This window comes from Sorex araneus, chromosome 2, assembly GCF_027595985.1.
Source record: "Sorex araneus isolate mSorAra2 chromosome 2, mSorAra2.pri, whole genome shotgun sequence".
In the NCBI taxonomy this organism is placed as follows: domain Eukaryota; kingdom Metazoa; phylum Chordata; class Mammalia; order Eulipotyphla; family Soricidae; genus Sorex; species Sorex araneus.
In genome coordinates this window covers 7,367,203-7,393,561 of record NC_073303.1, presented here as the reverse complement: position 1 = coordinate 7,393,561, position 26,359 = coordinate 7,367,203, and the positions used below count along the sequence as shown (strand labels likewise).

At 47.4% G+C, this 26,359-nt stretch overlaps 1 protein-coding gene and 9 non-coding genes across 10 annotated transcripts; 5 read left to right on the top strand and 5 right to left on the bottom strand.

Moving 5' to 3' along the window:
• Nucleotides 1-427: 427 nt before the first annotated feature.
• On the bottom strand, nucleotides 428-501 carry TRNAI-AAU (transfer RNA isoleucine (anticodon AAU)). The gene has a single exon. It is a non-coding gene; the product is annotated as a tRNA-Ile (tRNA).
• Nucleotides 502-1,456: 955 nt separating this feature from the next.
• Nucleotides 1,457-1,529, bottom strand: TRNAV-CAC (transfer RNA valine (anticodon CAC)). Its single transcript has one exon. It is a non-coding gene; the product is annotated as a tRNA-Val (tRNA).
• Nucleotides 1,530-6,651: 5,122 nt separating this feature from the next.
• TRNAS-CGA (transfer RNA serine (anticodon CGA)) lies at nucleotides 6,652-6,733 on the top strand. Its single transcript has one exon. It is a non-coding gene; the product is annotated as a tRNA-Ser (tRNA).
• Nucleotides 6,734-10,313: 3,580 nt separating this feature from the next.
• TRNAL-UAA (transfer RNA leucine (anticodon UAA)) lies at nucleotides 10,314-10,396 on the bottom strand. The gene has a single exon. It is a non-coding gene; the product is annotated as a tRNA-Leu (tRNA).
• Nucleotides 10,397-11,054: 658 nt separating this feature from the next.
• TRNAV-AAC (transfer RNA valine (anticodon AAC)) lies at nucleotides 11,055-11,127 on the top strand. The gene has a single exon. It is a non-coding gene; the product is annotated as a tRNA-Val (tRNA).
• Nucleotides 11,128-13,288: 2,161 nt separating this feature from the next.
• Nucleotides 13,289-13,362, bottom strand: TRNAI-AAU (transfer RNA isoleucine (anticodon AAU)). Its single transcript has one exon. It is a non-coding gene; the product is annotated as a tRNA-Ile (tRNA).
• Nucleotides 13,363-15,412: 2,050 nt separating this feature from the next.
• Nucleotides 15,413-21,583, top strand: PRSS16 (serine protease 16). The gene is made up of 12 exons (XM_012935816.2): nucleotides 15,413-15,482; nucleotides 15,557-15,717; nucleotides 17,068-17,167; nucleotides 17,294-17,423; nucleotides 18,156-18,279; nucleotides 18,495-18,572; nucleotides 18,668-18,715; nucleotides 19,538-19,828; nucleotides 20,458-20,599; nucleotides 21,015-21,194; nucleotides 21,273-21,418; nucleotides 21,515-21,583. The coding sequence occupies exons 1-12, from the start codon at nucleotides 15,413-15,415 to the stop codon at nucleotides 21,581-21,583; spliced, it is 1,539 nt and encodes a 512-aa protein (XP_012791270.2).
• Nucleotides 21,584-22,062: 479 nt separating this feature from the next.
• TRNAV-CAC (transfer RNA valine (anticodon CAC)) lies at nucleotides 22,063-22,135 on the top strand. Its single transcript has one exon. It is a non-coding gene; the product is annotated as a tRNA-Val (tRNA).
• A 2,245-nt stretch (nucleotides 22,136-24,380) lies between these two features.
• On the top strand, nucleotides 24,381-24,453 carry TRNAR-ACG (transfer RNA arginine (anticodon ACG)). The gene has a single exon. It is a non-coding gene; the product is annotated as a tRNA-Arg (tRNA).
• Nucleotides 24,454-26,285: 1,832 nt separating this feature from the next.
• Nucleotides 26,286-26,359, bottom strand: TRNAI-AAU (transfer RNA isoleucine (anticodon AAU)). Its single transcript has one exon. It is a non-coding gene; the product is annotated as a tRNA-Ile (tRNA).

The window sequence follows — 26,359 nt, the reverse complement described above, 5'->3', positions numbered from 1 at the left end:
TCCTGAACACGCTAGGACGATGTAACCTGCAACCGTAACCCTGTAAAAATAACGTCTGAACCAAGTGAGCATCTTAACACCACACAAACACCACACGCCCTTGGGGGCGTGAGGTAGGGGAAGTAATTTTTCTTTTGACAATTTTAGCTTCATCAAAATACTGTTGCTTCCATTTCTCCAGGACACAAGACGACTCTCTCGTTCTTCCTATTTCCCTCTGCTTAGATGCTCCCGGCCTTGCTCACATTTAACTTGGGAAATCTATCCTGACTCTAGTACATTTCCAGAAAAATTAAAAATGTATGGCTCAAAGGAACCTTACAATTGAATCACAGATGCTAGGATGTGACTTTCGCTGGAAGTAAGCAAGAACTTTCCTGGGTGATAGATAACGGTTAATTGGGAGATTTGTTTTGAAAAATACTAGTGGCCCGTACGGGGATCGAACCCGCGACCTTGGCGTTATTAGCACCACGCTCTAACCAACTGAGCTAACCGGCCAACCTGCCCAGCCAACTTTTACTCGGGTGCCTTAATTTTTTTTCTCAGTACAGAAAGTTCAAATTCTTTGACGTCGTGAAAGGGGAAATTGTGCTGCCGCTCTGAGCGGGCTGCCCTCCTGCCCGAGGAAACCGGGTTTTCCCAAAACGATCGAACAAAACTTCCAGAAGTCCCGGCGCGGGGTTTCACTGCCGCTGCCCGGAGAGCGTCCGGGACAGACGCGGAGATCCCGAGTCCGTGACCGTGGCGGGCTGAGCCGCCGCGGCGCAGGGCGCCGAGAAAGCGGCCCCGGCGCGGGATGTGGATTCTCGGAATTAACGCAGGGCGGCTCCGCTGATCCGGGCCTTGGGGACCCCGGAACCTGAGACCCTCTCGCCGCTGGGTCTCGCGGTGGCCCCGCGACCTGGAACTTCGCCTTCGGGAACGAGGAAGTGTTGGACTTGGCGCCGCAGTCCCGCCACCGGACGCGTGGTGGCGCCCGCGAGTCCCCGCCCGGACTCTGCAGCCCCCGCACTAACGGTTCCCACCCGGCGCCGCGACGCTACTGGGAGGCTCGTGTTCACTGGGCGAGGAATAAATTGAGGGGTCGCGGGGGGCCCTTAAACCCTCGCTGACCATCGAGACTTCAGGTGAAACCAACGTGGTTCGTGGAACTGGGGACTCGGGGAGAGACGCCCTCTATTTGCTCCGGTATTTTCTCGGGGGGCTTCAGATTTCGGGGAACCCACGGAGGTAACGAGGGGGAGATCACGGTCTACGGTAGCAACGGTCCAGCCTAGCAACGGTCCAGCCTAGCAACGCAGCATCACGGACTCTCGTATGACTCCGGATTTTAAATACAGAGCGAGGGCCACCATTTGTAGCTTTAGTTTGGCTTTCGTTATTTGTAAATAAAAGCAAGTCAATTTTTTCTGAAGTATTTTTCAGTAGGGGCATAAAAACGAAATCCTAGCGCTGTTTCCGCCCGGTTTCGAACCGGGGACCTTTCGCGTGTGAGGCGAACGTGATAACCACTACACTACGGAAACTGCTGCTGGCCGAGCTTGCCCCACCCAAGGGTAATTGAAGAAACTGTGCCCGTAGGCCCCAGAGTTTTCCTAACGGTTTTTCCAGGGTTTGTTGATCACTGGGGTGCATTTCTTTGTTCTTTTCTGGTTCTGAGTAATAAACGACTCACTACCAAATAAAAGTTTGATTCAAGGTACCAATTCTGCTAAGTTAGTCTCTCAGTGGGCCCCAGACAATGGATTACTAGGTTTTAGAGTTGTCAGTCTGAAAGATAACTCAAATAGAGGTTTTTTTTCTTCCTTTTAAATGTTAGACCTTGGAGGAGGAAAGCTTGCTTAATAGACTATCCGTTATTTTCTTTTTGAAAACCTCGTTCCAATGTCCATCATTCCTCTCCTTTGGAGTATTATAAGTCCTATAATTGAACAATTAGGACCAGTCTTTCTAGCATGCCTTTGGCTATTTCCCTGGGCTAGCTCAGTATCTCCTTCTTGATGATCACTGCACTGCATACCTGCTATTTCTTTGGGGCCTGCACTGCTTCCAACAGCTTGAAGATTTCTTCTCCATACTTTATTGGATTATCTTTACCTGTTAGCTCTCCCTTTTCCTTGCGTATTGCAGCATGAGCATCTAAGACTAAAAAAGCGTACTTAGAAGCAGTGTAGATATTTTCCCTAAGTCTCTCAACCAATAGATGAGAGCAAATACTCCTCTCATTTCGCTGAAGATCCCCTGGCAAGACTTCAGTTTCCACTGTCCTGGTTAGACTAACAACAGAACATGCTGCTTTTTGAGTTCCTTCATTCACTAGGCCACTGCCCATCAGTAAACCAGGCGTGGTCTGGGTTATCAACTGCCCTATGACAGATTCCAAGCTTAGAAAGCCTGAGTAGCATCCTGGAGAATGTATTGTATGTGTGTGAACTCGTGATTTTTTTTTCTTATGTTTTTTTCGACATAGGACATGGATATACCTGACAGGCAGCGCTGTAGAGATGTAAGGGGCACAGCATGATTTAACGTACATGTTCTGCAAAATGATTAGCTCTTCTGGAGGATTGGAGTCCAAAACCTTCCCATGCTGTCATCCCTCACCCATTTCTCTGTCCCTGCAATTCCCTCTGACACTTATCATTTGGTGACAGAAAATAACCCTGGGACCTGGAATTCGGTTACCTGAGTTTAGGAGATGGTAGCAAGCCACCCAAGCCACCAGCACTTTCTCCATAACTTCATTTGTCTCTGCTTCTGAAGACAATCACTAACTTTGATACCAAAAACAAATGCACAGCCTCAGAGAGCCAGCATGCGTGTGCAACCTCAGAGAGCCAGCATGCGTGTGCAACCTCAGAGAACCAGCACCTGTGCAACCTCAGAGTGTCAGCATGCATGTGCCATCCATACATCTAAGCAACAACCCTCATGACACAGGGAATTATTAATATAAGGGTAATTTTTTAGTGCGTGTTGTAACAAGCAATAAAAGCGAAACAATTCTGTGCCTGCCTAGGCTTGGGAATAGATGGGAAACTGGGGACAATGGTGGGGGGAAGGTGTCCTGACGGGTTGGTGTCAGAACACTGAATGCCTGAAACAGCTGTATTATGAACAATTTTGAAAATCAGGGTGTTTAAATAAAGTTAAAAAACGCAACAAATGCACAAAAAGGCAAATAAAATAGTCTTTCTTTGCTCTCCAGGAACTCAAAGTCTTCCTTACAGATTAAGACAACTATTTTTTAAGAAGCCTTCCAGTTAGTCATGATAACTTTCTCCTGTTGGTTTACTGCGCAGGTTCACTCGCACAAGGATCAAGACTAGAGTCTAAGTCATTTCACTTCTGGATACCGTGGGGTGTTTTGTTGTTTGTTTGTTTGTTTGTTTGTTTTTTAAATCAGAGTTGAATGAAAACATGCTATTAAAGTTTTTTGTTGCTTTGGTCTGAGGAATATATGCCAAATTGGCAATATTTGGCAACAAAATGCAAGCAATACAATTGCTCTTGATAAGACCAAGAACAAACAAAGGCTCTCCAAATTGATTGCTAAGAAGAAAACTTAGGAAAAAGATAAATTCTTATCTTGGGTAAAGGTTAGGGATAGGATAGAGACAAAGGAAGAGAAGAATCTGAAGAATCTACAAAATAATTCAGTAACATCAGGGTTTGTATTTTAGTCCAGGATCTTACTAAAATTAGAGATTCTTGAAGATCTTTTTTTTCCTGGAATGAAATAAACTGAAAAGGTGAAAACAATCACCTCTCTCAAGCACATTTAAGGGATATTATAACTATCTACACCTCCAGATTATAATCCCTAGTGCCTGTGCTATGTACAGATTAACGTGCCCTGCACAAGGAATTTCTAGTGGCCTTCCTGAGGTGGTGGTTGTGTAAGATTCTTTAAGATGAATCACTCTCATGACCTCTGCCCTTTTTTGATACTTCAGATGGTCAACTACAAAGTGTAACCCAGGAGTAGGTCTGATACGCAACCAAAGAATTGCTTGATCTTGCCAATTGAATGGAAAACTGGAAAACTGAAACCCGGGAATGGATCTGAAGAGTAAAGATCAAGGGGGAAAGAATATAATATAATATAATATAATATAATATAATATAATATAATATAATATAATATAATATAATATATAATATATATCAGACTAAATCCACTGATAAAATGTCACTCAACAGAAATATCTGATTTGATGTCTTAACTCAAGGGGGACTAATTGGGATGGGGACTAACTGGAACTAATTGCCATTAGTTAATTTTTAATTCCATGATAAATATACAGATTCAGAGCTTGGGTGATTCTGTGATCGCTCTTCCTTATAGACCGGAATTACGGTGGGACCTGCGGGCACTGAGCTGGGTTTCCCAAACACAGTGTCTCCACCTTGATTGGGTGACAGGGTGACAGGGCTCCAGTGCTGGCACATTCCCTGTGCACAGAGGGGTGTTATAAGAGAATGAACTGTGATACCTCAGAATGTATGCGTCGAAGTCCTAAGCCCCTACTTTGACAAGCAAAGAGGACCTGTGGGGAGGTAGTGAAAGCTAAATGAGAGGGTAAGTGTGGGCTCTAATCCACTCGGATTAAAGTCCTTATAATGCAGAAGGCTCTCCCTCCACAGTGCGCAGATAAAAGGCCATAGGAGGGTGCACTGAGAAGGAGGCTGCCTGCAAGTCACAAAGAATCCCTCACCAGAAACCCACCGTAAGGAAATTTTCATCTAGGACTTGATCTGTAGGACAGGAGAATTTTCAAGAATCAAATCAGTTTGGAGAGAAGCATAGTCCAAAGAGAAAGAACAAAGGCACCTTGACTCCCCTCCTTATCCCCAAATGTATACTATTACTCCTCCGAGCCTTCCCGGAAGGGTCCCGAGTCCATCTACCTAAATGACCATGCAGTCAGGAAAAGGAAGAAATTAATGAAGCTTTTGAGGGATTAGTCAGTGACTAGGAACTCGCATTTATTCCCAGAGATACAAAACACCGTCTACCAGACAGCGAACAATCAATGAAGTTTGGCCTCTGGTCCTTTTTACTATAGGCCTCGTGGGGTCCCTGAGCCTACCTTGTGGTGATTTCTCCAAATTTAGACAAAAAATCTCTAACTTGTTCCTGTGATGGATGGAATAAAGATAATTAGGATATACAAAGCCAACTGGGAGCATTGAAATTCCTCTAAGACAATAATCAAAACTAATGTTCTGTTCCAGGCAGACTACAGAGACTAGAACATCAAGAACTTTCAAGTCCTTCCAGTTTGCAGGAGAAATGGTTCACATTCTATCTCTGTTCAACTCACCGGTTCAACAACAGAGAGCAAATGAATTGTGGACAAACCAACTGTGGAGGGAGACATGGTTTAAAGGGACCAGTTAAATCTGCTCTTTCAGGTGTCATTTTATTACTGGAGAATACTAACACAAGTTCCAGGCGCCAATTTTCATTCACCATGATTAATCACTGGAAACAGTGAATTTGCTCTCATTTAGCTAAATCAGCTGTGTACCTAATGTGTTCTATCTCAGAGGTAGATCAACTCTTTAAAGTAGTCTAAAGAGACTTTATACCTTACCATTCCATTGGACTTAACGCTGTATCCTGTACCCTGTGGAGATAGTTTTGACAGGAAGATGATAACACCTATTCTAGAATATTAACGCATTTGCTTGTGAGAGGGTGGGCAATAATCTCACAAAAATTCATTCTTACCACCCTATGAAACTCTAAGGGTTGAGTTGCTTGAAACAGGATGAGTCACTGCATCTGACTCTTCCTTACTGAGGAAGCAACAGGGCCTGTGTCCCCCTGCTATGGATTTGGGGATTAACATCTGAGAATATCACGCTCAGGGACCCGAAAAGCTCCCTTGGCTTGGTCCTTGGTCTTTTGTTCTTGGCTGCACAGACAGAGCTCAGATGGAAGACACAGTTACTGCCTGAAGCCCGTTCTGGGACTGTCTGACCTTCCACTTGAAGATAATCTCCTAAGAACACACTTTACTTATAAATATGTGTATGTACTTAATGGTCTTTCTATTAAAAGCACACTCTACTCCACTGAGCGGTTATGCCATAATTTATCTAGTACAATGATTCTGAGCACTTAGGTTTTCTAGTTTTACTCTTGCAAATAATGCTGCAGTGTATAAACTTGAGTATAATGTAATCTCCCAACTGCCAGTAGCAATGTTGTATCAAGAGACAAAGGCTTGGGAAATGTCGATGGATCCTGCCAAGCGGTCCAGGTGGAGACAAAGTAGACCACATTTGTCTCTGGAGAACATGATGATCAAGAATCTCAGGCACACTTAGTACAGCTCACTAGGCAATCCATGAAAATTGCAGAAAGCATTGAAGATATAGGGATTCTTATCATTTGATGTTTATAAAGACTATCATGGCAGTGGCGGGGCTAGAGAGAACAGGTCCAGTTAAGAGGCTAGGAAGTGGCCATGTGGAGATACCTGATGAGACGCGTTGGGAAGTGATCTTCTTTTGCTGGTGGCTCACCCTAAACTTACCAAGTGAACTAAAGGAGCCAACGCCAATAGACATGAGCACAGCGGGCTGGACCCTTTATGTATATGGCTCTTCAAGTCAGAGTCAGCAACCGAGTACTGAGCTGTGATGGCCGAGTGGTTAAGGCGTTGGACTCGAAATCCAATGGGGACCCCCCGCGCAGGTTCAAATCCTGCTCACAGCGGATGTTGGTATTTTTCTAAATCACACACCCTGGAGATAATAATCCGTCTTTCTTCTTATTCTACCAGCAAATGAAAATGAAGGCAAATTTTCCACGCTGAGCTCCGCGTCGATCCTGCTCCTGTGCAGGACTGCTCCCCGGAGTGTGCATCCCTCCTCCGCGCTGACCTCTTGCTGGCCCTGCATCTCTGAATCTAAGCTGCTCTGTCGGGTGCTCCACCAGCCAGCTCGAAGCCTGGAACGGAGCGGCCAGAAAAGATACTTGCTTTGCAGCGAGATTTGGTTTTGCAAGGAGCGACAGATGCCAATGGCAAAGAGCAACATTACGTTTGTAATACAGTTCCCCCAGTCGGTGGGAACCGTCAAGATCTGGGCTCGGCAAGCTTTCTCTCAAAGCATTGTGCGAGAATGAGGAAATTGAGGCAGAGAAAGTGCACAAAAGGCAATCAATCCACTTGAAAGGAGGCGTCTGGATCCAGGCTTTCTTGCACCCTGACCACCCTCGGACCAGACCATTGTGCTTCCGTCTCAGAGGGGAGATTCTCTTTTCTCTTTCCACTCGCCTGCTGCGCCTACGTCGATCCCTTAAACATAGCCAGTTTATGTAATGATGAGTGATATTCTTTAATTTTGTCAATCAGCGCTGCACTCCTAAGTTCTTATGTGAATTTGGCTCTTAAAACACACACACACACACACACACACACACACACACACATATATAAATTCTTGCCTCCATCTGGCCTAATTTGAAGGGTGAACGCTTCCGAATGTTCTGTTGTGAAAATTCAGACCTTATTTCTGAAAGTAAACTGATTTATTTCCTCTATAGTTAGAGATGGTCCTGTGAAGGGTGAGATGGAAAACATATGATTTATACCTCAGGCACGCCCTTTAACCCACTCTTTCTCCTGACACCAAAATTTAAGATTACATGAATCACTAATTATTGATCATACAGCATTAGTATCTAAGTAAATCAGGCAAATGAAACTGATGAATGAACTACATAAATTAATGAAGCATTTACATTACATGCTTGCATTTAAGTAGAAACAATAGAAATAAGAATATACGTAAATGGAGGAAAATGAGAGAGAGTAATTCTATCGTATGCATGATGCTCCAAAACAGAACTTTTTTTTTTTTTTTTGACTACACCTGGCTGTGCTTAGGTCTTTCTCCTGGCTGTGAGTGTTGTTCAGGGATCTATATGGCATGGTGGGGATCAAATCTGGGTGGGCCAAGAGCCACACAAGTGCCTTACCCACTGGACTATCTCTCCAGTCCCCCAGAAATAGGGAATTTCATTTATGGAAACTATAAGGAATTCTAACTTATTTAATGAGTCATTAATTTAAATAAATTAACCCTTAGCTTTACCAGAATCTGCACGGTTTTTTGATTCAATTGTTCCTATGTTATCGGTATCAGAACATAGGAAGTCAACTGTTTTCTCAATGTCAGAATGAACAGTGACAATTTATGGTCTTATCATTGAGGAATTAGGAAAGCATTTGGATCTGATCAGACTCCAAGTTTGACTCCTGGTTATCTTTACTTTTGTCCCATTTTCTTTTAGAAAAATACATTCCTGTGTGAACTCTCCAAATTGAGAAAATAAAAGAGTTTGTAAGGCCCTACAGAAAGTAATACATATACCCCTGTTCTTTGGTCTCTAATGCTCCATGCACCACCATCTGGATTATCCCTTAAGTGTAAATAGATGCTTAAAGAATCTCTCTTAGGAAATTCTCTTTTTAAAACTCTTTTTTTCTACAGATACTGAAAGAGGGAGTTGGCCAAAAGATATCTTTGGAAAGAGCAACTTTTAAGAAAATCAAGTAGGAAATATTATTTGGCCATAATAAGGAAAGAATGCAGTACAGTTTAACTAAATATTTCTCATAAATATTTCTGTCTCATATAAGCTAAAAGAATTACTTTCTGCAGACACACATAGATATATATATGTGTAAATGTGACAAATGGGCATGTATATGCATATAAGCAAACTGTTAAAATATAAATATGTTAGACTATATATGAAGAGTATATGCAAAAATTAAACATAGCAACTCTATTAGAATACTTTAAAAAATACTATATTGATCTTTGAGTCCCATAACTTACTGAATCATTTATTTGTACTTGATAATTTTGTGTATGTTAGCCTTTGAGTACAGAATTACTTATGTACTTGTAATCATTGTAATTCTACTCTGCTGCTATCTTTTCTTTTTCTCAAATAATTACATTGAATATTATTTAAAATTTTTTCCAAAAGATTGAAGGTAATTTATTATTCCTAAATTGCTAAGTTTGCTAAGTAGACATTTTGTTGAGACTCCTTTTGTATATAATCATGTGAACAGATCAGTGCTAAGTTATGTGAACAAACATTTCACTGCTATAATATTATTCACTTTGTCTTGATTTATATAGAGATGGGCTTGATATATCATTTCAAAAGCAACAGGATGTAATTTTCTCTCCTCGCACTGTCTTCATGTTTTTTAAATATATTACTTATCTATTTTTATATTAGTATCAAAAATGAGTTTTAAAAAATAAAATAATAATAATAATAATTTAATTTTTGAGTCTCTCAGGACTTAAACTATAATCATTACATTCTTTTAAAGAAAAATATCAGAAGGGATAACTCAGAAAAGACTCATGGAAAAGTTTCAATTTAAGGAAAATTGGGAAAATGGTTATTAACTTCAACAAACAAGCAGTGAGAGGGATTAGTAGGTGTTGGGGACAGAAAACAAGACGTGCTAGTACCAAGGAACCCAGGAAGGGCAGGGGTGGGACATGCATAACTTTTTTGAAAACTGTGTGTGTGTCCATGGTGGTAATGTGCAGTCATATATATACGTGTGTATATAGATATGTGCATATATTTTTGTGCATATATAAATTTTATGAAGAAGAAAGATGATAAATTCTCTTTCAGAAAGAAGAAATGAGTCAAGAAGAGACTAAGAAAGAAATAGCCATAGAAATGGTGATGGCACGAACAATGTGTTCTCTCAATTGTAATCACTCCAAAAATAATTGATATTATCGCATAAAGCAGTTTTCACTCCAATTGCCTAAAGCAAAGTAGTAGTGTTATTTTCACTTGAATGCAAAATTCTTAAGTAACACCACATATAGAAGGGACTATACTGCTAAAACTTTTCACGTTACACAAGCAGCAGCATAATTTCATTTGAAGATAGACTTTGGTTAAAGGTATAGAGAAAACCTTAGGGAAAGCACTAGAGGTAAAATACAGATAAATAAGGCATTAGTGATATTATTATGAAGAGTTAAACAGTTAAAATTAAATAATGAAGAATTAAAATTAAATATTTAAAAATTAAAATTAAATATTCATTTATTTCCAAGACAGGTGAGAGGAACAAAGTGTATAAATGCCTAAGTAAGGGAACCAAGAGCCGCTTTTAATCCAAACAGGAGAATAAGATCGTCTGTAAATTTCGTCCGCTTGAAATAGTACTACAGTACGCAACACTTGAAGCTGAGTCACAAGTTATTTTTCAGTTAAAAACAAGCTAGGGAGTGCCCAGTACCGGGAGTGGGGTTCGAACCCACGCGGACATACGTCCATTGGATCTTAAGTCCAACGCCTTAACCACTCGGCCATCCCGGTAACGGTTAAGAGCGCTCCTCTCAAATACTATTGAGTCACACTGTGGTTGGGATGACCAAGGGGCGCATCCATACCTGACTGTGATGCTCACACATTTAAAAAAAAAACTTTTCAAAATTGAAACACCATAAATTACCAAGCTGCAAACATGATTGAGTTTCATGCTACAACGCTACAACGCTCCAATACTAACCCCTTCACCAGTGTCCACTTGCCTCCATCAATGTTCGCAGTTTCCCCCTTGCCGCCCCAACCTGCCTTTGTAGACTGAGAAAGGGAATCTAGGGAGAGGTGAACTGAGAGGAGTTAAGTAGCGGAGGCAAGAAGGAGCTGTCGGGTGGGGTGGCGGGGGGGTGCATGGCCTGATATTCGTCTACTGTGACTCTTGACAGTTGCCCCTTTCAGCTGCCACTGAAAGGAATCCGTTTCTCACTGCAACTTTGGAGGCAAGCGATTTTTGGTGTGGTTGAATCCCTTCTCAGGAACCCAGCCTTAGAACACAGGAGGAGGCAGGTCACTTCGGCCCTTTGGTCAAGAAGAGCCATTTAAGGACAACAGGGTTAGGGTGCGCGAACAATTCAAATACATTCCAGTGAGCGACGCGCCACTGAACCGCGGTTTTTACCCATCCAGAAAGGCACACGCCCAGCAAGCGGGGGTTTCCGTAGTGTAGTGGTTATCACGTTCGCCTAACACGCGAAAGGTCCCCGGTTCGAAACCGGGCGGAAACAGCTGCAGTTGTTTTGTTGTTTCGCCGTGGAGTGCCTGTGTGCAGAGCCAGGAGTCAGCCCTAGGCAAAGAACACCCGGTGTGGCCCCAAAACAACAACAAAAAAAAACCCCTGAAGTTTTCACCCCTCTTTACATCTAAGCAGTTTAAACTAAAAGAATTGTGTCACAAGTCCAAAACTGAGCCTTTGGATTTCCGTCCCCTGCGCGTGGGCTCTGCATGGGCTGGGCGGGCGGTTGTGACTTGGGATTCTTGTCGTCAGATACTCTTCGGAATGCTTCCATTCATTCCCTTCAGACTTTATAGTACTTCCTTTTTAAAAGGATGCAGGAAGGAAGGAAAGGAGGGAGGGAGGGAGGGAGGGAGGGAGGAAGGAAGGAAGGAAGGAAGGAAGGAAGGAAGGAAGGAAGGAAGGAAGGAAGGAAGGAAGGAAGGAAGGAAGGAAGGAAGGAAGGAAGGAAGGAAGGAAGGAAGGAAGGAAGGAAGGAAAAATCTTTTGTTTTAAAAAAGGATCCTGTGAAGAACGAGAGATGGAAGTAAAGAAATTTATGTTCCTTTCATCATGATGCCTGTAAGAGATCACTTCAAACATGGACAGGACAGTGGTGTCAAGGGAGCAAAAATAGGCACATTCCACATATAGTTTAAGGACACACCAGAGGGATTCTTGAGAAAATGGTGTTGGGGAGTGAGTGAAATCAAAATCAAGAGAACTGAGGGTTTTCGTGCTTTCGCTTTTGCTGAAAATCTGAAAGGATGGAGACGTTACCTGCAATGAGGAAGACTGCCCGTTGCAGAATCCTTAGGGAGGAACGGGAGTTTCATTTTAGACATGCTTTAGGAGCTATCTCTGGACCATGTAGAGTTCATTGGGGGTTAGAGGATGGAGAGGGGGTTTGGGGGATGGGAGATGGGGGATGAGGGTAAACTAGACTTATATTTGTTATTACTTTTCATATCTGAAACTCTTCTGTTTTTAGGACCATATTGTTTTGACTTCAGGGCCTTTCTACAGAAGGCATCATCAGGTTTGGCAAACAAAATCCAAACGTTTATAAACACTCTGATGGCAAGGCAGCAAACAGGGACTTCACCAATATCTACTGAATGCCTGTCTTGGGTTCAGAACTTTCCCAACCGGAAGATCCACAAGAAGGCAGTCTTCCCTGGTGGAAAGAAATTCTTAATTGAGTTCCCATTTGACTCAGCAATACCTCTTCTGGGAATATAATCCAGAGATGCAAAAATGTATAGTAGAAATGACATCTGCACTTGTATGTTCATTGCAGCACTGTTTACAATAGTCAGAATCTGGAAGAAACCAGAGAGCCCGAGAACAGATGACTAGTTAAAAAAACCCTGGTCCATCTACACAATGGAATACTATGCAGCTGTTAGAAAAGATGAAGTCATGAAATTTGCATATAAGTGCATCAACATAGAGAGTATCATGCTAAGTGAAATGAGTCAGAGAGGGACAGACATGGAAGAACTGTACTCATTTGTAGAATATAAAGTAACAGAATGGAAAAGTAACATCCCAGGATAGTAGAGATAAGGACTAAGAGGATTGCTCCACAGCTTGGAAGATGACCTCACATGCTGGGGGGAAAGGCAGCTCAGATAGAGAAGGGACCATTAAGTAAAGGATGCTTGGACGGCCCACTCCAGATGGGAGATGTGTGCTGAAAGTAGACTATAGACCGAACATGATGGCCACTTAATATCTGCATTGCAAACTATAACACCCTAAAGGAGAGAGAGAATAAAAGGGAATGTGCCTGCCACTGAGGGTGGGGGTAGGGGGTGGGAGATGGGGAGATGGGGGGATGGGGGAGGGATACTGGGAACATTGGTGGTGGAGAATGGGCTCTGGTGGAGGGATGGGTACTCGATCATTGTATGACTAAAATGTAAGCATGAAAGTTTCTAAGTCTGTAACTGTACCTCACGGTGATTCACTAAAAAATAAATAAATAAATAAATTCTTATGGACGTTGACTGCTTTTTTTAAATTGAAAGGGAAGATGTGCATAATGCTAAATTTTGATTAGTTTATCAATAAGAGATAATTATTTTAATATTTTTCATGGGTGGTGGTAAAAATGGCTTAAAAGATTTTTTGTTTTTAATCATTATAAATGAAAGGACTGCAAAAGGAAGTGGCCCGTACGGGGATCGAACCCGCGACCTTGGCGTTATTAGCACCACGCTCTAACCAACTGAGCTAACCGGCCCCCTATAAGGAATGAGTTTTACTTAACGTGAGTGAAGTTTGTAGACTTTCCTGTGTCCAAAACAGAAACAAAAAGCACATAATTTTTTAAAAAAGAGAATGCTTCTTTCTCCTTTTCAAAGATTTTTTTAAGTTAATTTTAACTACAACAAATATTGCTTCTTTAAGCTTTCACTTTTTTTTAATTTCCCTTTCTGCACTGGCGGAAAGGAAAAAGATAAAACCAAAACTATGTGCGACAGAAAAAAGAACTTTTCATCTTCAGTGAAAAATTAAGTCCTCGAACCCAACTATAGAAAACATAGATAATAATAAACATTTAGGAGAGAGGCGTCCTTCTCCAGCCCCTGTCCTTTCCAACTGTCCCTGTGTTGGAATTTGGAACTGATAAACCTTGGACCGATTTGAGACAATTCCAGGCAAGCCCCCTCCCTCCTGTACTACCACTCAGGCCCCCAAACTCACTTTCAAATAGTTTAGATGTTACAGATGAAGCAGTAAACACAACAGACAAAAACCAAATCCCTGCCCCTCGTAAATCCCTGCCCCTCATAAACTTTGATCCCTGGGATTCTTGGTAAGAACAGTCCACCCCGACAAATAATCTCTATCCAGCTGTGACTGCAGAGGGCAGGGACGGAAATTGTGTTATTTTATGTTAGTGGTTCAATAACATCCACCTAGTAGGTGAGAAAGGAAACTATAGTATGAGAGAACAAGATTTGCACGTGCTTGGAGGGAAAGCATCCCTGTGAGAGTGAAGACTGAACGATCTGTGTGGTCACTACTTGTTATTTTGGAATGTGAAGGAATGGACGGCCCCAGGATGGCGTCTAAAGGAAGCCGGTGTGGCTGGAGCAGCGTGTCCTGGTGACAAGTAGGAAATTAAACCATGGCCTAAGAGAGGAATCGAACACGGGGAACTTTGGAGATCATTTCTTTAGATTTTTCTCTAGACCAAAACTTTAGATATGTTACTTTGCACAAAGTAAAAGCGTTTTAAAACAAGGAGTGAAGTGAGTGAACTTCTGGAGTGGAGACTGAGTGGAGACTGAACCATATGGCGGATGTAGAGGGAGGTTTCTGTGATATTCCACAGTGAGGGAGGAAGAGGACGGATGCTTAGAAGATGGAGGGCAAGAGGTGAGGAAGAGCCGGATTCTGGATCTGTACGTCCCGTCCTTTCTCTTGTTGTTGGTGGGAATCACAGAGAGAGGTGACAATCCATACCTCCATTCTCTGGGAAACTGCTGATGGACTAGTGTAAGCATTTCAAGATTGCATGCTAAAGTGCTCCAAAGAGTAAAAAATAAATTATGAAAGGAAGAGAATAAATCAGGAAAGGACCAGGAAAGGGTTCCTGGGTGGTCGCCCTGAAGCCCCTTCAGAGTAGATGCCGCCAGATTGAGGTGAAGGATCAGGCCCAGGGATCGGTGGTCCGGGGAGCAGGAGCAAGGACCACCGTGGCCCTTCAGGGATCCGTGAGCCTGAGGTGACAGTGAGAGTCTGGAGGAACAAAAAGAGGGAGAACTCGGGAAACCCAGAGGATGGAGAAACAAAGAGAGCCCAAGTGGGAGGACTTGGTTGGGAAAGAGGGGAGGACCAAGGAGCGAAGGGCAGCGAAGGGGGACTTGAGCACAAAGCAGCGGGCGGAGAGAAAAGACAGCGCAGAAAGGGGACAGGGAGACCTGGCACAGACCGTGAGGGTCCGAGGCAGAGAGAGGGAGACTGAGGCGCAGAGCGTGATGATACCGAGGGGCCGAAGGGAGGGAGAGCTCAGTGCCAGGGAAGAAGCAGTTCAGGGGCAGAAAGAAAAAGAAGCGGCTACTGAGGTGCCACCTCAGCAGGCTTCTCAGGCGTCTGTGCCCCGCGTTAGTGACTCCCACAGACGCCTGACAGGAGCTTGACAGGAGCTTGACATGAGTGGCGGCGTCTGGAAAGAAACCCGAGCTGCAGGAAGGCTGCCTGGGCCGAGCGTAAGGTCCTGGGGCCGGGATAAAGGTCCTCAGTGAGCGGGGACAGGGCCCTGTAACACAGCCTCACGGGACAGCATGGCGTTGGGGCCTGCCCTGTGGCTGGGCCTTCTGCTCTTGGGGTCCCCCTGGGCTTCCTCCGCGCCAGGTAGGAGAGGCTGGGCGGGCTGGCAGGGGCCCCAAGGGGGCCTGGCGTGACTCCTGCCCCCCCTTGTCCCCCAGCCTTCCTTCTCCGGCGCGTGGGGGAGCGCGTCCAGCAGCTCCAGGCCACCTCTGCCGCGGGCCTGGGCCTGGGCCCGGGGCCTGGGGTGGTCCCCAAGGAGGGATGGCTGCAGCAGCCCCTGGACCCCTTCAACGCGTCCGACGGACGGTCCTTCCTGCAGGTGAGGGCCCGGGTTACCCTGCCCCTCGCTGCCCGTTTCCTGGACCTCGGGTGGCGTTTGCTCCCGCCTGCCACACCTCAGTCCCCGTCTCTGTCCCTCACTCTCCCGCCTACCACACCTCAGTCCCAGTCTCTGCCCCTCACTCATCTGATGTCCGTGGCGAGTGTCCCTTGAGCGTCTTCATCATACTTCTCCATCGCTTCTTCTCCTTTTTTTTTTCTGTATTCCTTTTTTTGTGTTCCCCAGGCTCTCTCCTCTGATCTTTTTTTTTTTTTTTCACTCTATCACTCTCTCCATCTCCCCATTCTCCCTGTGCTTCAGATGGAGCCCGAAACGCACCGCCATAGTACGGCTCACTTGAGAGTATCTAAGGAGACCTTTTGAGGATGAAGCTCACCTTTTATAGGTGCATGAGCCACTCAGAGTTTCCTTTCATTTTTCTTATTCTCCTCTCCTCACTATTGCTAAACTGTGTCCTTGTAGAAGTTATCTATTTCCAGTAAATATTTAAAATGTATCCATAGAATTATATGTACCATTCATTTTTAATTTCTATATCTGTAAAACAAAGATTTTGAAAGTTGTTTACAATTCTGTAGGATTTCAGGAGCTTAGCTTTATTCGTCTACATGTGTGTCGCTGTCACCTCCTCCACAAAAAATAAAAACTAACCAAAAATCTCTCTCATATGTGAAATACAAAGAAACACAGTAAGAGGAGAATAAAGGGCCAGAGGCATCTACACTCGAGAGTTTGTCTACAAAACTGAGCTTACCTGGGGCCCGGGTTGTGGGAGGGAGTCTGGTGCTGGCTGCGGTGTAGGAATATTATTATTATTATTATTATTATTATTATTATTATTATTATCATCATCATCATCATCATCATTTTTGCTTTTGGGGTCACACCCAGCGATGCTCAGGGGTTACTCCTGGTTCTGCACTCAGGAATTACTCCTGACGGTGCTGGGGGACCATATGGGATGCCAGGGATCGAACCCGGGTCAACCGCATCCAAGGTGTACTATCACTCGGGCCCCCTGTCTTTGTTTCTTATTGGACAAATCTTCTATTTATGGCATAGTCACCCTCCTTCCCCCGGGAACTAGAGAAAAGAGCAGTAAAAAAAGAGATCTGCTTTTGCATATCCTACCGCCTAGCTTGGAGGGACAAAGAGGAGAGAAACAAATAGGTGAATAACGAACTATGAATTAGAATGAATTTCACCAGAGCATGAAGCCCACATGCTGCTCAGGATGTAAGGAACAATGCGGGGGGGATAGAGCCTGGAACAAGCAGAGCCTGAAGAGGAAGAGATCCTCAAATCCGTTTCTTCCTCCCACCCCCTCAGCGGTACTGGGTCAATAGCCAACACTGGAGCGGCCCGGGGGGCCCAGTGTTCCTGCATCTGGGGGGCGAGAGCAGCCTCGGGCCTGGCTCCGTGATGAGAGGTAAGAGCCTGTGCGGAAGGGGAGAAGGAGGCAGGACGCTGGGGGCACCAGCAAGGGGAGTTGCCCGCCAGGGTACCGGGAGTCGGGCCCCAGGGCTCACTGGCTCGCGCCCTGTGCTCTCCGCAGGGCACCCCGCGGCCCTGGCCCCAGCCTGGGGGGCCCTGGTGGTTGGCCTGGAACACAGGTTTTACGGCCTGAGCGTGCCCGCTGGGGGCCTGGAAATGGCCCAGCTCCGATTCTTGTCCAGCCGCCACGCGTGAGTGAAGGGTGGGGAAAGTCTGAGGTCATAGGCTGGGGACACCCGTGTCCCAGCACCCTCAGCGCCTCGCCTGCCCTCAGTCTACAGTGCGCCTCTGTGCTCCTGCAGTTCCTCCCATTTGGTATTTTATGCCATTTCTGGGTCTCTGGATCTCTCCTCTCTCTGTCTCTCTGTCTCTGTCTGACTCTGTCTCTCCCTCTCTCTGTCTCTGTCTGTCTGTCTTTCTCTCTTTCTCTCCCTCCCCGCAATCTCTGACTTGTCTGCTCTCCACTGTGGTCATGGGGTCTGATGGGCTCTGGCCCCTATTCCACTGTCTCTCACTCTCCCCCTTGGCGGCTCCAGTGCTCTTGAGTTCCCGTGCACAGTGCAAACTTCAGGGTGGGAAGGAAACGGGGACATGGTTTGGAAAAAGTAACCCCGACAACTCTTTTTCTAACGTATCTCCTCTTCCCCCATAACTTCAGATCCACCCGCCCTGGGCCCCTCCTCTTCCTCAGCTGCCCTTTGCCCCCCACTCCCTGCTAGTGAAGTCCTCACTGAAACTGCCCCGGTTTCCCGCCCCCATCTAGCTCAGAAGGGAAGGTGAGGGGATCCGGGGCCGAGGGGGTCCTCGTGAGGAAAGAGCTCTGGCTTGTGGTCAAGCCGTGCCCCGTGCCTGTCCGATGCGCGCCTGGACGGTGGGGTCACCTTCAGGATTCCAGCGATGACCCGCCGCCCCTCTGACCCCAGGTTGGCCGACGTGGCCTCCGCCCGCCTCGCTCTCACTCGCCTCCTCAACGTCTCGGCCTCCAGTCCCTGGATCTGCTTCGGCGGCTCCTACGCCGGCTCCCTGGCGGCCTGGGCCCGGCTGAAGGTGCAGGGACAGGAGATCGGGCTCGGGGGGCGCCTCTCAGACAGCGGGATGAGCTCCCACACCCCACTCCCCAGCCCCCCCAGGGCTGTCCTCACAACATCCCGGTGCACAGACGGTGGGGGCGAGTCTAAGGCCCCACGAGTGACACAGAGGCGAGGGGATAGGGGAACCCGGGCCCTGCGCCGCCCCCAGGCTGACGGCGTCTCCCCCTGCAGTTCCCCCACCTCGTCTTCGCCTCGGTCGCCTCTTCCGCCCCGGTGCGGGCCGTGCTGGATTTCTCCGAGTACAACGACGTAAGGACAGCGATGAGGGCGGCGGAGCACCGGGGAGAGCGGGAGGAGGGTCAGCATGGAGACCCCTGAGACCTGCCCTCACGACCCAACTCCAGGTGGTGTCCCGGAGCCTGACGAACACCGAGATAGGCGGATCCCCCGAGGTAGGAGGTGGACTCTAGCGCGACAGCGGTAGGCAGAGGCGTGCGAGGAAGCTGGGGACCCGGGAAAAGAGGGTGAAGCCTGTAACGCGGAGGGATCTTAAGATCAGGACCTTGGAAAGCGGGCGGATTTGAAGATGGTGAAATGATGGGTCTTAAAGAGGGTGGATCCTCAACAAGGGAGGCTTGGTAAGGGCCCGGGTCTCTAGAGAGAGGAGCTCCAATGGGGGCGGGGCCTCGAGAAGTGAGACGTCCCCAATGGGGCGGGGCGAGTCATAGGCGGGGCCTTAGAAGGGAGGAGTCCCAATGGGGCGGAGCGATTCATGGGCGGGGCCTTGAGAAAAGAGGAGTTCCAATGGGACCTTGATAAGAAGGCGGGTCATGGGGGCGGAGCGAGTCATAGGCGGGATCTTGAGATTGGAAGCCGTTTCAATAGGGTGGGGCGAGTTCAAGAGGGCGGGGCCCTGTGAGGGGAGGAGCCTAGACGGGGCGGGCAGGGCCTTGAGAAGGAAAGCGTTCCAACGGGGGCGGGACATCATGGGTGGGCGGGGCCCTAAGAAGGGAGGAGCTCCAACGGGGGCGGGGCGGGTAACAGGCGGGGCCTTGAAGAGAAAAGCGCTCCAAAAAGTTGTAAGGGGCGTGGCCTTGGAGCGGGAAAGGCGGGGACCGAGAGGAAGAGGCAGCGCCAGAGGGGCGGGGCCGAGGGGCGAGGCGGGTTCGACGGTACCGAGCAAGAGTTGGCTTCGGGAGAAGGAACACACCTGCAGAAGGCGGATGCTTGGGACTGGTAGGTCCAAGCCCAGCCCCGAGTCTCCCTCCCTGCAGTGCCGCGCTGCCGTGTCCGCTGCCTTCGAGGAGGTGGCGCGGAGGCTGCGCGCGGGCGGGATGGCTTTGTCGGCGCTGCGGACCGAGCTGGGCGCCTGCGGGGACATGGGCCGCGCCGAGGACCAGGCGGAGCTGCTGGAGGCACTGCAGGCGTTGGTGGGCGGCGCGGTGCAGTACAACGGGCAGGCGGGGGCGCCGCTGAGCGTGCGGCAACTCTGCGGACTCCTCCTCCCCGAGGGGGGCAACGGCAGCCGCTCCGCGCCCTACCGAGGGCTACGTCGGGCTGTGAAGGTGAGCCCCCAGGTTCCGGATCCACCTCCGCTGTGTGATCCTGGGCAGGCGGGAACCCTTCCCGAGTCTCCTGTTCCCTATCTGTGAAATGGGAGTGGCGTTGGGGGGGAGCAGGGGCGAAACCCAGTAGGGCACGTAACGCGTTCTGCAGAGCCCGCGCACTAACATGACTCTCTTTTGACTCGCTTGTTCCGACCTCTTTCTGGGACCGGTAACAGTGCCTGGTACATAGCACTCTTTCTAGAACGGACGGGGAGCAGTGTAGCTCCGAGGCAGTTCGCCTAAAGACCGGAACCCTCAGCTTCGAAATCCACAGTTGCAATCCTTCAGTCCAGTGCTGTCTGGGCCAAGTGCTGGGTTGCATATCTATGACTTCATTACACTCACAATAACTCGGAAAGAAGCAACATTACTCCCCGTTTGTAGGTGAGGAAACAGAGGTCCAAGAGATTATCGCTCAGTCATAGAACCTTAATCTAGCCCACAGGGACCTGGCATGCACCCTTTCTGAAAAATGCCCCCAGGAGAGCTCGGAACTCAGATCTCTGACCGTTGACTTGTGTGAATGCCTATGTATGCCTCCAGGTCCTGACTTGAAGGGACTTGTATGTATCCGTGTTGTCCTCTAGGTTATCACAAACAGCCTGGGCCAGAAATGCTTAAGCTATTCCCGAGCAGAGACCGTGGCACAGTTGAGAGACACAGAACCCCAAGTGTCTGGCGTGGGTGACCGGCAGTGGCTGTACCAGACCTGTACCGAGTTTGGCTTCTGTGAGTAACTGGTGCAACCCTTACCTCCAAAGCAGCTGTCTGTGCTGTGCCTGGACCAGCCTTTGCACAGGTGCCCACCGCATCCTGGACACTCTCCCATTCACACAACCTTCATCTGACTGCTGGGCTTCCAGAGTGTGGGTGTGAGGCTGGAACAGGGACCAATAAGCTGGGATGGCGTCCTAAGTGGCGGTCACAAGACTCCCACACACACACACTTAATCCTTGACAGGAGTGCTCTTCGCAGTGTGCCACATGCGCCCCGTGTTACTGAACCCAGGCTCAGGTGCTCAGAAGCAGTTACTCACGAGAAGATTTGGTGCAGGCAACAAGAACAGGTCGATGCAGGTGCCAGCAGACCGAGAAGATGGTGCTTTTGTCATCACTCTACACTTAGAGGTCCCTGTCTCCGCAGATGTCACCTGTGAGGGCCCGCGATGCCCGTTCTCCCAGCGCCCAGCACTGCCCTCCCACCTGGAGCTCTGCGAGCAGGTGTTCGGGATCTCCCTGTCCTCCATAGCCCTGGCCGTGGCCCGGACTAACGCCTTCTATGGTGGCCAGACGCCCGGAGCCAGCCGGGTACTGTTTGTGAACGGTGAGTACCGCGACAGCAGAGACGACGACTCAAGCCTGCACTGCGCCTGCTCACAGGCGTTCTCTCCTTTCTTCCCAGGAGACACTGACCCCTGGCACGTGCTAAGTGTAACCCAGAATTTAGGAGCCTCAGAGTCAGCCCTTCTCATCCCTAATGGCTCCCACTGCTTGGACATGGCACCTGAGAGACCCTCAGATTCCCCCAGCCTCCGTCTGGGGCGCCAGGTGAGGCAGGACGATCTCTGGGGGATTTGCATCCTCATTTGCATACCCCGCCCCCACCACGCGCTGCCTGATTTCAAATTCTCCGCCCTTCCACAGACCATCGCCCAGCAGCTGCAGACCTGGCTCCAGCCTGCGAAGAACAGCCAGGTTGTGGGTGGGATCTGAGCCCATCTTGCAAGTCCACCTCAGTCCTGGATCTGTTCACTCACTGGCTGGCAGGACTGCGGCTTGTTTTTGAACAAGGAATTTCTCGGGAATTCACTCGCAGCACCTGTTCACATCCAACTGACTGCAAACATCATGTCCAACCCAAAGCGCTTTGTTTCCAATAATCACGTAAATGTAAATAATGATAATTCTCTTTGTGAATATTGGTATTTTGAATATCAAATAAATGTGGTTCTTTTTTGCCGATGTCGCTTCTTCCTCTTACTGATCAGGTTCAGCTAAGATTCTGCTCAGTTCCTGGGCTGGTCACCTAGCTATGTATCTCTCTGGACCTCAGACACTGCTTTTACTGCATTTAAGTGGGAAAGAAATACATGTGAGTGAAAAGACAGTAAAAGGAAAAATTAATCAGATTAAAAAAAAACTGTAGAAATTAGCATTAGATCTGATACCTTGAAGAAAGTGGCTAAGCAGGAGTTTCCGTAGTGTAGTGGTTATCACGTTCGCCTCACACGCGAAAGGTCCCCGGTTCGAAACCGGGCGGAAACATCTTTTTGCAAGCTCCATGCATTCTCTAGGACTCCCCAAATTCTCTACACAGGAGCATCTCCTTGACCTACAGCTTCATTTCGTGTGTTGACACCTGGCTTGTAGGAGCTTTCCGGGTCTGGGTGGGGGGAGAAAACTCGAAGTAGGCAGAGCTCAAGTGGCCCAATTGGTTACTCTTGGACTTTAGGAATTCTTCTTGTCATTTGGAATCAAGAATATCCAGAACAGCGTCAATTTTACTCTGATGCGCAGTACTTGTGTCCTGCCTCCGACACAAAAACACAGAAAATGTGTTTTTCTAAATTTTTCTCACTACATCATACTACAGTTATGAAATTTCTAAATTTTCATTGTGGGGCATACTGCAATTGTGAATAAATAAATAGGCAAAATATGCCATCGGTCCAAAGAGCCCAAGGAGCAAACGAAACACAAAGCAGCAAGTGTTAGGAAGGAAGCCCAAGCTGACAGAGTTCGTTCCTTGCCAGAGCTGAGCCTTCGGGGCAGGAGGTGTGCGTGGAGACGGTGGGATGGAATGGAAATGGGCGTGCAGAGAAGGGGAGTGACTAACCCAAGCGTCCTGACGGCGAAGACCGTGGCTCAACCACATTCTTGTCCCCCGCTTCCCACGTCCGCGTTCCAAGTCCTTCACATCCCTGTGGGACCAGGACCGGCTTCCTGACCTCCACCGCGCGCTCAGAGCCGAGCCACATCTCCCGGGGGTCCCAGGCAGCGGGAGCTGCTCCACTCCCACTTGCAGATCCGGGGTTCCCCGGTACTGTCGGGTGCACGCCAGGGGCGGGTGCTGGACGCCTTAGGACGGCTTTGAGAGTGGAGTGGCCCGTGTCAGAAGCCAGGGTACACAGAGATGTCCATGGAACGGGGCAACCGTACTCGCAGCTGCTCCCCAATACTTATTTGCAGGGACTCTGAGTCAGCTCAGCTCAAGGCTGCTGAGGGAGAAGAGCGTTGGGCAGGAGAGAGCGCCAGGATTCCGAGCCCGGACCCCACGTACGTTTGTGCAATTAAGATCAGCTCCCTCTCCCCACCTCAGAGATCCTTCTGTTACATTATACTTTTACTTTCTAGGGTGTCTATTTTGCCTACTTGGGAAAAGAAAATACATAAGGACGAAGTTGTCTAATGGCAGCATGTTTTACATATTTAGTTAATAAATCTGTTCAAATGTTTTTAAAAATAGGTACTTTTACCTAGCTACTGACTCACTTTGCCCTTCCTGGGTTTTATTATTTTTGCATGCTTTTATCTGCTGCATGATTTAACACACAATTTTGCCATGATTTTTAAAAAATTTATTTCAATTTTTTATTAGTGAATCACCATGGGGTACAGTTACAGATTTGCAAACTTTCATGCTTGCATTTCAGTCACACAATGATCGAGTACCCATCCCTCCACCAGTGCCCATTCTCCACAGCCAATGATCCCAGTATCCCTCCCCCCCACACCCATTTGCCATAATTTTTTTTTTGCTTTTTTTGGGGGGTCACACCTGGCGATGCACAGGGGTTTACTCCTGGCTCTGCACTCAGGAATTACCCCTGGCCGTGCTCAGGTTGCCATAATTCTTGATGCTCTCCTCCACCCTGAGTTTTTCGCTCTGTTAATAGTAAGAGGAAAAAGATATGATTTTTACAATCAAAAATATTTCCAAATGAAATATTTTATGAAATTTAATTTAAATAACACCGGTACTCATTTTGATTCATGTATACATAATCACCGCCCAACTTAAGTATGTAAAAAAAATAAAAGTAGAAACAATGAGGATCATTAAACTGCCAAACCTAGAGAGGCGCTCACAAGTTTTCCCAGAAGATAAACGAAGATTTAAAAAAAAACAAATGCAAAAAAACAAATGCTTCAAAGCAATAACGTTCCTTCTGTCATGTATGTAACTAGTCTTCTTTTATGTAATCTTTCTTTTCATCCTGTTTTATTTACTAGCGTTAATGGGAACGGAACCCGAGCCCCCTTACATATGTATGTGCTCTACCACTGAGCTACATTCCTGGCCTCAGACTTTACTACTTTTAGAGCAAAAATTGAAAACAACGGTGTACCAAATAAACCAATTACAAAACGCTAGTTTTGTGATTCTGGTTTCTATTTTCGTACATAAAACAGCAATCTTTTTGTTGGTTTTCAATACTTGAGACTTCTCTTTGAACCTGTAATTAAAGCCTCATCATAAAAGCCCCTAGCTAGCCCGCCTTCTTCCGTTGGGCCAGTGGCGCAATGGATAACGCGTCTGACTACGGATCAGAAGATTCTAGGTTCGACTCCTGGCTGGCTCGTCTCTTTTGCGACTCGAAAGGACGCTGCGTTTCCAATGACTGAAGGGCCCCTTTGCCGTTGCTACCCCACCCCACGCAATCAAGTCTTGGTTGCACCTTACCTAGGAATCAGTCCTGAGTATGACCTTCAAGCTCTAAGAAAAGTTTTTAAATGTCAAATCAAATGATGGGGAGGTCGACCAGATAGACCTACAGTGTTCAATCAAAGGGGTTTTCATTCACAGAAAACAATGGAAGGAAGCAGTGGAGGGAGTTGGATCTGCTCCGATCTATTTCTCTTAGAACGGAGTCTGAGAAGTGACATCGGGGCAGGAGAAGTGACAACAAGAGAGACGGTGGCGCCGGGCGCCCCTCGGCTCCAGGTGAGGCGCACGGGGCTCGGCCTTGACCTTCCCGGCAATCCTGCTACCCGCGACGTGCTGCAGAATGCGGGATCGGGAAAGGGGAGTAGATCCCGACGGACCCGCGACGGAGCTCACACCTGCGGGAGCGGTGCCGGGAGAACGAGCTCGGGGCCGTCGGAACGACGAGTGCGTCCTTTTTTCAGGATTTCTCTGGTTTTCACTTTCTCTGTATTTTAGCTCCGCGGCTGGAGCACGGAGTTCGAGTTGCCGGGCAAAATCAAAGTCGAATGGGAGGAGAAATGCCTATATTCGTGAACACGCTTTCATTCCAGGACGTTTCATGGGGGGGGGGGGGGGGGTGTTCGCGAAAGCGTGCAGGAAGGGGGCTCTCGAGGTTGCCCTGACCGACCCCAACGTCCCTCACATCACGGCGCGCTCACATTTAAACCTTCACCTTCCCAAACCGCAGGTGGGACGTGTGGAAAATGAGATCAGACTCAGAAGCGAATGGGGTTATATTTGTGTGCATCCCGTTCATTTTAAAAACACGTGTGATTATTTTAACGGTTCTGGATATGTGCAACTTCGTACATGGGAAGCAGGATACAGTAGCCTATCATGCGATCCATCATTCAGCGTCAATCTCAATATTTACCAGTTTCACCTCTATCTTCATCTATCCTCCACTTTGTTGTTACTGTTATCTTTACAGTTCTTTTTATGGGTCCCGTGTAAGAGTATCAGGATGCCCGAATCTCAACTACAAATTTTGAGAAAGAGAAAAACATTCTTATTACTATAGACCATTTCAGTTGCCCCCAAAGATCTCTTGGTCCTTTTCCAAGCTAGATGCTTCCCCTCCCCACAGTCTCTCAAAAAAAAAAAAAAAAAAAAAAACCAAACAAAAAAATCTCTGTTCTGACTTATTTTTCAAATTAGATGCTCATGCTTATTGTGTGTTGTTTCAATGAGATGTTCTACTCATTTGTGTGTTGTTTCTTTCACCCAGTATTACACCTGTGAGATTCATTCAAGGTCTTGGCTCTGTCAGTAGCAGATGGCATGCCATTGAATATCCCGTAATTTAGAGCCTTTCCTAAATTACAGTGGACATTTGAGTTGTGCTCTCGGGGCCTCCCCGGCCCAGCCAATGGTGCCGGGGGAACCTTGCGGTGCTAGGAATGCAACTGCTGTAACTGCCTCCCGACCCCATAAAGTTGATTTTTCATTTATTTGGGGGCTGGAGGGTTGGGTCACACCTGTTGGTGCTGGGAGCTTACTCCTGGCTCTGCACTCAAGAACCACTGCTGGAAAGATTGATGGACCATATGGAATACTGGAAGATACACTATCACTCCATCTCCTTGCCACCCCCCCACCCCAACCTCATAACATTGAGTTTTAAAAGAGTATTTAAGTAGCCAGAACTGTGTAACCAAGTATTTTGACATGTTAAATTTAAGTCACACAGGGTATAAAATGCTAAGCTGGCCCGTACGGGGATCGAACCCGCGACCTTGGCGTTATTAGCACCACGCTCTAACCAACTGAGCTAACCGGCC

Excerpts from the sequence above, each read along its gene's own strand:
- PRSS16 (XM_012935816.2), top strand. The coding sequence starts at position 15,413 with ATGGCGTTGGGGCCTGCCCTGTGGCTGGGCCTTCTGCTCTTGGGGTCC. Across the intron at positions 18,573-18,667 it reads ATTTCTCCGAGTACAACGAC|GTGGTGTCCCGGAGCCTGAC; the intron begins GTAAGGACAGCG and ends ACCCAACTCCAG. Across the intron at positions 19,829-20,457 it reads GGCTACGTCGGGCTGTGAAG|GTTATCACAAACAGCCTGGG; the intron begins GTGAGCCCCCAG and ends GTTGTCCTCTAG.